Source organism: Puntigrus tetrazona, chromosome 3, assembly GCF_018831695.1.
Source record: "Puntigrus tetrazona isolate hp1 chromosome 3, ASM1883169v1, whole genome shotgun sequence".
Lineage (NCBI taxonomy): Eukaryota > Metazoa > Chordata > Actinopteri > Cypriniformes > Cyprinidae > Puntigrus > Puntigrus tetrazona.
This window is the reverse complement of record NC_056701.1, coordinates 5,231,405-5,243,028: the sequence shown is the minus strand read 5'-3', so window position 1 is coordinate 5,243,028 and position 11,624 is coordinate 5,231,405. Positions and strand designations below refer to the sequence as shown.

Sequence of the window (11,624 nt, the reverse complement as noted above, 5' to 3'; positions counted from 1 at the left end):
TTGTTATATTATTATATATTATTGAAAAAGCAATATTAAAATTTATAATCAGTTGCTCAAATATAAATATATTTAATATATTTTTGTATTATTATATATATATGGTCTATATATATATATATATATATATATATATATATATATATATATATATATATATATATATATATATATATATAAAATATATTATTTTTATTTCCAAATTGTTGTATTGTATCCTCATGGTTAAATATTTCATAATAGATACATTTTTTTGAACAAACAAAAATTATTACTTGGAATAAAATGCTGAAATAAAATGGAATGTAAAAAAAAAGAGAATATTTAATTTCCGTGTTTGTATTTTTTACCTTGACAATAGCAGGCCTTTCACAAAACTGCTGTTTATGTGACTTTCCTATACAGCAGCATACTATATAGTATATACTGTTTTACAAGCGCTCTGTCTGTTTGTGTAGAGAACGAGTACTCCGTGGACGACACGTGTGTGATCCTGCTCCTGAAAGGCCTGTGTCTGAAGAACCAAGGCCAGACGCAGGCGGCGGAGGACTGCTTCAGACAGGTTTACAGCAGGCCAGTGCCTCTGCGCTCCTCCATTTGCCTCCTCAAACGCTTGTTCCGTCTCAGGTGGCGTTTTTGAGACGTTTCGTGTCGTTCACAGTGAAAAGAAGCTGAAGTTCGACCATTACCTGGTTCCCAACGCTCTGCTGGAGATGAGCCTCTTGTACATCGACACCGGGAGGAAAGAGCAAGCCGTACAGCTGCTGCAGAAAGCCAAGTGAGTCGGGTCTAGCGCGGAGCACTTGTTTTCCGGTGTCCTCGGTCTGACGCGTCACTTAACGGAGGTTGCTCTCTTAATCTCTCACGCCAGGAAAAACTACAAGGAGTACTCAATGGAGTCTCGCACGCAGTTCAGGGTCCACGCGGCCCTCTCCAAACTCAAAGCCGACACCAACGACCAGGATGAAATAACAACATTGTGACGCGGCGTGGTTTCATGCAGCGTCAACCGTTTATTTGGGCAGACGCTAAAAACCTCACCTGTACGTTCTCCTCTCTCCAGGAGGCCAACTTGATGTATTTTAGTCAGATAGTAAATAGATGAACGGATATTTCAAATATAAACCGGGGTTTGAGCTCCTTTTGTGTTCGAATGTATTAAAATGTACATTTTAGGGAGCATTAGGAATCAATTTTTTTTTTTTTCCGTTCTCAAGTCCTGTACAGGTTTAATAAGGGAAAATGACTAGAAAACTGACAGTGTTTAAAAAGCGTTTTACACTAAGTCGTAGTGATGATTAAAACCTGTTGATTATTGTAAGGCCGAGTGTGGGGTGGAGTACTTTATACGCCTTTCCTGAACGAATCAAGAAAGTTTATAATAATCAGACCGTCCTAACAGCATCATAAACATTCAGCCGTCGAATGCCGTGGTTATCGTCAAAAGTTGATATTCAATCGGTTATTGACATTAATAAAATATTTTTGAAATGTGTAATTTTATAGCAGATTAAGTCGTAGAACCGATGCAATCGTTAGCAATAAATGCTCCGGGCTGCTGTTCGAATAAAACGGTTTTCCCGTGACATCCATTCTTTTTATTTACTTAATATAACGTTTCACGATTCAACGAGGAGATGAAGCGATTTGAACACGGGCTGTTTAAACATGCTTTATATTAAAATATAATTGGATACGCGCATGTTGTTCCAGTCAGTGATTTTATTTGATCGGAAACCGTGAGACAATCCTAGCAACACACAAAGAAACCAATTTTACATTATGGTACAGTAGCACTGCGTGTAAGTCCTTGTTCTCCGAGGGTCACTGGCTGGATTCGGCCGGCGCCGTTCCCGCCACACCCTGCTCTTCCTCTCTCTTCTTGCGCCTCAGAAGTTTTCTCTTCTTCTTCTCCTCTTTCTCCAGTTCGGCGACCATCTCTTTGAACTTGGCGCTGCGGGGGTCCAGAGCGTAACCGAAGCGCTCCCTCGCCTCGGCCAGGAGTTTGTCCCGCTTGGCTTTCTCCTCTCGCTGCTTCTGCTTCGCGTCCCTCTTTTGCTTTTTCCAGTCGGCGATCATTTTGGGCATTTTGGCCATGTTTTCGGCGATCGTCTTCTCTCTGTTTTGAAGCGCGTCGAGGCTGTGTAAAAACCAGTGGCTGCGATTGGGTCACGAATGTAGTGTGATGTTATATAATAAAAATTGTATCTTCATTTTTGTGAAATCTGAAGATGTTTCACATCAGGTTTATGGCATATTTTAACACAAACATTGTCACTCGCAGTTCTGATCGGAGGACCTTTCTTTGGAGAATGAGTGTTTTTTTTTCTCAAAACATGCTTACTTAAAACAAAGTGAACAGATGGCTTCAATAAAATAAATTATATATGGTATATATATATATATATATATATATGTGTGTGTGTGTGTGTGTGTGTATATAATATATATAAGTAATCTCTATAAGTATATAAGTAAATAGGTCTGGCTTTAAAGTTTTATCATTATTGTTAAAAAAGATTTACCCCATTAAAAAAATGACATGATTTGTACTTCATAAACCAGCTGTTGTAGTTAAATTTTTTTTTTTTAAAGTTTCATTATTTACACTGCTCCTGTTTAAAGTGACAGTTCATTATTATATATATATATATATATATATATTAACCAAATACTAAATACTTTCGTGTGTATATAAAATATACATATATAGGTTTGGAACCACTTGAAGATGAATAAACAACGTTCAGCTGCCTAAATAATATAGCAAACACTGATATTAAGACGCACTAATTTTTATACAATAAATAAGTCACGAGATCGACTTCAAACTTCGTGATAACCGTCCCATTTTAAATGTTTCGAAACGGTTTTTCACCGAAATAAACTTGCAACATAGCTAACAAATCGTATATTAATCTACCAGGAAAAGCAGCTTCGTCAGACGATTATTTAAAGGCGTCTCGTAGTTTGATAATGACCGTTTTCACGTCGGTCTTTGCGGATATTATTAATGAACACGTATGAAGTGAGTTGAGTTGACTTCACCTCTCCATCCGCCTCTGCTGCCTCTCTCTCTCTCTGGCCGCGATGTTCTCCAGCATCACTTCTATGGGAGGATGCCACTCTCTCTCCTCGGCCATCAGCTCCTCCAGACGGGCGTGCGAGGGCCAGAGCTTGGCCGGGTCCACCCCAGACGCGCGTCCGTAGCGGCCGAACAGCCTGCGCTCATACTTGTCGCTCTTCTGCCACTCGGGGGTCTTCTCGCTCTCTTTACTCGGTATGTAAGGGCTCTTTATGTTCAGCCAGAAGGGTCTGGGGTTGTAGTGCGCGATCTGCTGGACCGCGGCCGGCGCGAAGACGTTTATTTGACCACCGCCGAAGAATAAGGCTGTCCTCCTGCTCAGCAAGGAGGCCGCCATGTTTGACGACAATCCTCTGACCTCAGACGTCAGTATCACGTGGGGCTGACGTCACGACGCCCTCTGCTGGTGAACGTGCTGGACATTATTCGATTTATTAATTATTATTTTTTATTATTATTATTATTTGAGGAAATGTAATACAATAACTATTAATATGTCACATTTAATTTATAGTGGTGGTAATATTATTTTTTTCATTTTACCGTACAGCATTATTGCAATATTAATATATTGATTTATTAAATTATAAAGTAATTAACATTTTTAAAATATAGGTTTAATGAAACAATATTATGTAGTAGTTTATAATAAAAATAAAAATGATTATTATTAAATGTAAAAATGTCCTAATTTGTAAGTCGCTTGTAAAAGCTTGCGTTGTCTGGCTTGGTCTCGCTCCTCCTTGATCATTTTCGTGAGGAGTTTAATCATCACCGCAGGGGGCCTTCAACAATGCTATTTCAATCCTCAGAGTTTTTGTCTGTCCTCAAAGCTGGACCCTTGAATCTTTTCCGGTAGTTAAACGGCACAGTGGGATCCCATTGTTGGAAATAAAGGTCTTAAATGGATCTGCTCCTACCGGTACTGTTTATCCCAGAGTCCAGACCGCGCTAGAAAAACAAAGATAATCGCTGATTTTAAATCTCTGGCCACATTGCTTATTAATTCAATTACTTTAAAGTAAGTAAAAAAATATTATAGAAAAAGAATGACAAATGACTGGAGATTAAATGATAAAATATAATCCTTTTTTGGATAAAATAGTAAAATCAGCATAAATTACTATTTTGGCATTGATTTGTAATGAAACGTATTAATTAAATATTTATTGTAATATATATATATATATATATATATATATATATATATATATATATATATATATATATATATATATGTGTGTGATTTTTATTAATTTTATGCTTAAAAATCGTTACGTTTAATTTAGAATTCTTACAGCAAAAAGTTTTATGATCACAAGATCACATTAGATCAACTTCTCAACAGCATCATGAGCGTTTCCCTTTTGTCGTCACCTGTGTAATTCTACACGTTTTCCTAAAGAGTAATTCGCTAATCAGTAAAGCAGATAAAGCAACAACAAAAAGAAGAGTCCTCAATCAACGCGTAAATGAGCGTCAGTGATGGCAAATATTTATAACGCGCAACTCTACAGATCCGGTTTATTATACGGACACTCTCAGAGCCGCTCTCCTCGCATGGTTTGCCGGTGAATGGGTGAATGATGGTGTTTGAGGAGTCTTAAGAGGGCTTAGGTTTCCCCCCGCGCGCTTCTTTCACCCGTAGGGCCGCGCGCGCTCCGGCTCCAGTGAGCAGATGAGCAGAAACCCGGCTTTGAATCTCTGGAACGCAGCATGGGAGGGTTGGGATTATTAACCAGCAAACACTCGGAGGAAGAAAAAGGGCCTTTTGTTTTAAACGCTCCAGCCCTCCCTCTCCATCGCGAGGCCCTCCCCTCCTTCCGCCACTCTTCTTTTTGGTTTTGATTTCTTTTCAAACACGTAAAGATGGGACAAACAAGCGGCTTTGGAAGGCCCTCTCGGGGAGACAGATGTCGGGGCTTTTGTGTCGCGGCGAGCGCATCATTATAGCGCGAAAGTTCCCATGGCGGGGGGTTGAGGGTTCGAGAGGGGTCCGCGGCGCGCGACGCAAGGGCTTAATTTAGACCGAGCCGGTCTCTGCCAACTGAGGAGCTCTAAAGACCACGGCCGTCTGAGAAAATCAGCGCAGAGGCTGCTTCGGCGTAGGTGCGTTTCGTGCCGCCGGGGGTTCAAAGCAACCGAAAGTGTCGGACTTTTATCTTGTAACCGGAAGTAAAGGCTAACAACGTGGCGGACAGGCGCTGCGGAGGATCGTAGCACGTGCCGTAGTTAAAACTCGACAGATGAACGTCAAGGGGGGCGATAAAAGCAGAAATGTGAAGTTTGCGGTGTTTTGTAGTTGCGCAACTGAATAAGGTTAGGTTAGGAAAATTATTTTAACGCTCTAATCGTGTTTTCACACGTTGTATGAAATGGTTACAAGTTAAAAGTCTTTGTGAATCACTGAATTCAAATTTAGACCGAAAAGTAACGTTTATAATAAACACTGGGTGCATCAGTAAATTTAATTCAAGATCATTAATAGCGTAACAATATCTTTGCATTTCATTTATGTGCAATTAGATTTGTTTTATCAGGATTTAAAAGCAGAAATGTGAAGTTTACAGTGTTAAAAGTGGCCTGTAAAAAGTCGTAATCCAAAAATGCCATAGAAATGTAATAAGGTGGGGGTTTTTTGCGGTGTTTTGTAGTTGTGCAACTGAATAAGGTTAGGTTAGGCAAATTATTTTTACGCTCAAATCGTGTTTTCAGACGTTGTATCAAATGGTTAGCTCTTTGTGAATTTCTGTCACGTTAGTGTTCATTTAGACCGAAAAGTAACAAACCGTTTATAATAAACATCAGTGAATTTAATTTATAATCCTTCGTCGTATCGTAACACTATCTTTGCATTTAATTTGTGCAGTTAGATTTGCTTTATCCGTTTTTGTTTTGTATGGCGATGGTGCTTCACGGTGCGAGAGGAACCTTTTTTTATGTCTAAATGGTTCCCTAAAGAACCTTAAAAAGGTTCTTTGCGGTAAAAGAAGGCTCTTCAGATTATAAAAAGGTAAGAAAGAGATGGTTCCTCTGTTGCGATCGCTGCGAAGAATCCTTGAAGCACCTGTTCAAAAGTGTGCTTGAAGCTGATTATTGTATAATTCATATTATATTCTTCTGCCAGAGTCTGTCATTTGAGCTCTGCGTTGATTAAATGAATTTAGTTTGTTTTCCTAGCCGTTATACAGTGCGCGAGGGTTTATAGTTTTGAGTTGTTGCAAAACGTAATATAAATTATTTGATTATAAATCGTTGTTTATATAATCGAATTAAGCCCCATTCGTTTCTATTACGAGTGCCACACGTTTAGAAAAGCAGCGGTAAATGCTTTTTGTTATTACCGTAGTAGATGAGAAAGGTCAGTTATATAAGCGCTACGGATTGGTTTGTTCTCTTATTTTGCTCCTGCGAGTTTATCCAAAGAGACCATCCATATGGCCTTATGATTAAATATTTACAGGCCGCCACATTTCCGACCGCCTCATGATGAATTCATGGAGATGTTGCATTGTGGGATGGATCTGTTCCTGTTTCTCCCACCCACAATAACCGGAGTACACCGTTTTAGTAAACACGATGTCTCTCGTGCTTTTATTGTGTATTATACGTACTTTGCGGGCGCTGTAGGGATGGCTGCTTAGAACGTGGTCATTCAGCAGACGCTTCTGTCCACACAGATGAGGGATTCATCAGCTGAATTTCCACGGAAAATTTAATTTTTTTAACTTTATTTCTATGAAGTCATACTTTATTTACATTGGACATTCACACAGCCACTTTATATTTTATACTTTATATTTAATTTTTTATACTTTATTTTATTTTTACCTTTTTTAGACTTTGTATATATATATATTTTTTATATATATATATTTTTATAAATATATATATATATATATATATATATATATATATATATATATATATATATTATTTTTTTTTTTATTTTTTTTTATTATTATTATTTTTATTTATTTTTTTTTTTATTCCATTGCTGGACGGTTGTAAAAAAACACTTCACTGCATGTCTTACCATGCATGTATGTGTATGTGACAAATAAAAATAAAAATTTAAATTTTATTGTGGTTTAGGATTAATATTATACCGTACAAAAAGATAAAAAACTTCTGGAATTCCCCCTGTAAATTTTTACAGTAATTTACTTTTTTAACAGGTTTTTACCGTAGCATTTTTTTTTACCGTAAAAATCACGGTAATTTTTTTTTTTTTTACAGCAACCCAAGTCAAGAAGTAGGCAGACTGGGGTTGATATTAGTGGTCAATCTGTAACTAGCTTCGCATTGCGGGATATGGGATACATCGCTGCATATTCAGCAGCTGCGTACGGCACGGAGAACCCGTAGTGTGCTGATCTGAACACAGCCACGCTGTAGAAGTGACTGCTCCATGGGCCAGACAAGGCAGAAGCAAACGATCAGCGCGCTTTGCTCGTGCTCTCATCCTGCAGGCGGATCTGGAAGTCTCCATGTCATTGTTTAAATGATTCCCCTTCACTAAACTGGGAACGAACCCAAGCGAGAACTACACGTGAAAGCACCTCAGGAGGGGAGCGCGTTCAGCGGGGAGCTTTTCAATAATGGATGTACCACATTGAGCTCCCGTTAATAATGTGTTTCTGTCACCGCGGGAGACAGAAAAACGCATTTTAGGGGCGGATGAGAGAATAATGGGATGCGAAGTTAGGAAAACTTAGTCATAACTCAGTCTGGCTCCTTTTCAGACGTTTCCAGCGTCTTGTGGCTTTTGTTTAACAGGTAAAAAAAACAAAACAAAACACGCAAGCATTGTGACTTTTAAAGAACGGCGGCTGGTTAACCTCTCAAGCTCACAGGCGAAGCTGTTATTATCACGAAAGTGTTTCTGATTGCAGCGTTTTCTTCGAAATAATTACGGATCGAAGCGATGAGACGTACGCCGGAGTTCGCACAAATTCCAGACAAAATGGGAAGGTTCAAGCAATTCGAGCTTGAACTGAATTAAAACCCAGTGCACTCGCGGTTTATTGGAAATCTGATTGAAGGATGCACTGAATTCGCAGACGCTTGCAAAGGAATGCAAGTAACGTCGCATTCAAAGTCGAAAAACGGAAATACTGCAATATTGCAGTAACGTTTTATTTGCAACTTCCAAAAAAAAAACCCCACATTCTTACAGCGCGCTAGTGGGGTTTGAAAGCAGATGAAGCTTATATTTTTTATTAAATAACATATAACATTTGCATAAAATGTGTTATTTGAGCTCTGAAGTCGACATCTTTTTTTTTTTAGTGCTGACCCTGAGAATGAAGTGAGTTATCCTTGTGCGTATTGTAGAATTAATCGTGTTTTACCTTGTACAAGTTATTGATTTTATCACCCCAGACACAGATAATGTTGAAATCTTGTGGCTATACGTTTTAATTCCCATTGACTTCCATTGTGCTTTTTGTTCGTACAATGATCAATGCACCAAAGCTACTTGGGCTAGCCCTTTATTTTTACCGCTACGCCTATTAGTTGCTTATTAGCATGCATATCACTACTACGAATATTAGCCATGTATTAGTGCTAGTTAAGCACATATTAATGCCCTGACCTTATTCTAAATCCCTAATCCTACTCAATACCGAAATTTAACTTAACTTAACCTTACTAACTATTAATAAGCAGCAAATTGAGAATATATATATATAGTGTTAATACTGAAATATAATACTGGTTGTTTTCCTCAGAAGAAAGAAAGTCTTTTCAGTATTGCTTGAACCGTCCCATTTCATCTGGCTTTTTTAAAACTCCTCCTCTAAAACACGGCCGACTCTTAAATGTGAGAGCAGATTTAGTTTTCCGTGGCTGTGTATGTCCACATTAATAAGCGGTTTGACATTTGTGTCATGCTCCCGCGTCCGTCTCTTGTGTCTTCACCCGCCGGGGACTGGGCCGGGCCTGTCGGCCAATCAGAAGCCGAGCCCTTCCACCGACGCTTTGAAAGCGGATGCTGCGCCAGAGGCGCCAAATACAGTTAATGGTCAATGAATTCAAATGTCATCATTATCTGAGCAGTTCTGAGAATAAATCCATGTCTTCTTAGCGCTTCCCTTCAGCCTTCAAGCTTTATGTCAATACAGTGTTAACATTTAACGATTCAAAAACTGAAAAGAATGTCCAGTTCCGCAATTTAAAATTTCAAAACGTTCAAAAGACTCAATAAAATGCAGAATGTAACACTATTTAATTTTTTTTAACTGACAAAAAAAATGATTTATATGAATGCGTATCATATGAATCATATATATATATATATATATATATATATATATATATATATATATATATATATATATATATATATATATATCTTTCAGAAAATAAACCAACATTACAACTAAAGCCTAGACTTCTAGGTTCTAGACGAACATTCCATTCTGACAAAAATAGCATGTTTTTCTCAAAGAAACAACTAAAAAAGGCTTTAATTTGAAGCTGTTCTTTTGCATAGATCATATGAGGAGATGTCAAACACACCTGACGTTCTCACCTTTGTTGGGGTTGATCTGATCTCCCTGAGAGCTGACTCATCGCACACACACACACACACACACTCACGCAGCATCCGTCCATTGCTGCGGGTATTGTAGAGCGGCAGAGGGGTGCAGGTGGCTCTGGATTGGTGCAGACACCGTCCCGTTGCTCCCGTGCCCGTGCCAGTGCCATCTGTCATCAGCTACAACATCTGCAAATCCAAGGTGCCCTTGATGGCGGCGCCACCGCGGCCCGCTTCAGATTTCTGCAGGGGGACGAGCGGCTAGCGAAGCCGCTCCCCGAACGCTAATCACATCTTCATCGCTAATCATCACGGTTTGGGCTTTTTTATAATTCGAGCAGCTCCATTCCAGGATGATCTGTCTGCTTATTTATCCGCGTCTCATCTCAGTACGATCAACGGCTCGCCGTGCCTCACACGCGCACCCTTCAATTCAAGCTCATTTGTAGCAGAAGCGAGCAGGCCAAAGGCCATCGCGGCTAACATAAAAAACATAAAAAACATCCAAGATGTTTAGATAAGTTAAAGAAACTGATTTATCGAGTTAGTGAATGCTCGTAATGGAGTATGCCGAGGTCTTGAAAGTCTTCCATACCTGCAAGGCATCCATTAGACCAACATTGCAATTAACATTCTTGGCTGTGATCCTGATTACTTTGTAAGCAAAGCTCTACATTGATTTAGCAATAACGTGTAACTAGATTTGTGAAGTAAAGTGGCGTCTCTGCAGCTGTCATGACGCCTGGCTGTTGCAGGAGGTTGTCAAGCATCGCCATGCGATCGCTCCAGCGTCTATAGAGTTTGTTTGCGCAACAATATGAGACACGTGTGCCTTTGGTATAAGGTTCTCGTATTTATGAGAGATTGCACGCTAAAGACTTATTAGAAATCTGCAGCAAACCCTGAACCGTTTAAACTAGCATCCAGCAAATTCTAAGTTGCAATGCTTTTTTAAAAATATTTATTTTCCCCATGCGAAACGTATGCGGTCGCCTGGGTGTTCAGAACGGTTTATTTTTGTTGCTATGTGGTTGCTAGGGTGTTGTAGGTGCTTGCTGATCTATGAGGGTTCAGGGGGGTTTATTAGCATGCCTTTGCATGTTTGTTTTGCAGTATGTAATGTGCACTAGATTAGAAAAGTAAAGAGAGGTTTCTTTTAAGACCCTAAAAAGGCCTTTAAAGGCCTAAAACGATCTTAAATCAGAGCAGAAAGTCTTTGATATTTGTGAATTCACTAGAAAAGGCGTTGAATGCTGCACGCACTGCAATGCATGAATTAGAAGAAATTAATAAATAGATTTTTTTCTGATGCCACTGGCATATAATCATTAATGTCTCAGAAAGATGTAAAGTAATCATTTTGTAATTATGCATTGCGACTTGGAGGGTGCATGGCGTTTTTTTTGTTAATGCAATACCTCCGTTATCATAGTAATTTTGTTTATGCATTGCGTTTTTTTGCGATGCAATAAAAATGTATGCGATGCAATAAAAATGTATGGCTTCGTCGCAAAACGAATACAATATGGACTTTGCGCGTATTCGTGAAGCGGCCACTCGGAGGAAGTGACATTTAAAATTCTGAAGAGCACCGAAAACAGTCATTGAGGACGGAAATCTAAAAGAGAAAGGAAAGGGGGCGAGCGCGTCTGTTTTGTTGGCTAATAGACGACAGGAGGAAAAAGGCCTAAATCAGAATGAGCAAAGCGCTGAAAAGAGAAGACAAACAAACTAAAAGCATCGGCGCAGAGATCTCAGTGAACCGCGCCAAAATTGTTTGGCACCGGTGGTTTTTAAAAGGAACACCTGCGAAGCGGCAGTCGCTCCTTTACATTCTCCCGAAACCCCGCTGGTCAGCGCTCCACTACTTGGCATCTGATCCTTTGGCCCGAGCCATCAGACGCCAAGAAGAAAGGAAATCGCTCAAGACATAAGCTCGCGTTTCTGCGGTGATAAAAGATTCAGTTTCCCCCCCGCACGATTTGTCACCTGCGT

General features: G+C 39.3%; 2 protein-coding genes across 6 annotated transcripts in view; one reads left to right on the top strand and one right to left on the bottom strand.

The window, feature by feature from the left end:
• zgc:158403 (tetratricopeptide repeat protein 39A) overlaps nucleotides 1-1,673 on the top strand; it is a 12,805-nt gene extending 11,132 nt beyond the window's left edge. For all 5 annotated transcript variants that reach the window (XM_043235574.1, XM_043235577.1, XM_043235576.1 and 2 more), the window contains 3 exons: nucleotides 459-573; nucleotides 662-778; nucleotides 872-1,673. In XM_043235574.1, the coding sequence (XP_043091509.1) occupies nucleotides 459-573; nucleotides 662-778; nucleotides 872-983 (344 nt within the window). In that variant the 3' untranslated portion in view covers nucleotides 984-1,673. The remainder of the gene's footprint in view (nucleotides 1-458; nucleotides 574-661; nucleotides 779-871) is intronic.
• A 29-nt stretch (nucleotides 1,674-1,702) lies between these two features.
• gadd45gip1 (growth arrest and DNA-damage-inducible, gamma interacting protein 1) lies at nucleotides 1,703-3,456 on the bottom strand. The gene is made up of 2 exons (XM_043235578.1): nucleotides 3,049-3,456; nucleotides 1,703-2,119 (listed from the first exon to the last, which is right to left on the bottom strand). The coding sequence occupies exons 1-2, from the start codon at nucleotides 3,420-3,422 to the stop codon at nucleotides 1,825-1,827; spliced, it is 669 nt and encodes a 222-aa protein (XP_043091513.1). The 5' UTR covers nucleotides 3,423-3,456; the 3' UTR covers nucleotides 1,703-1,824.
• Nucleotides 3,457-11,624: the final 8,168 nt, after the last annotated feature.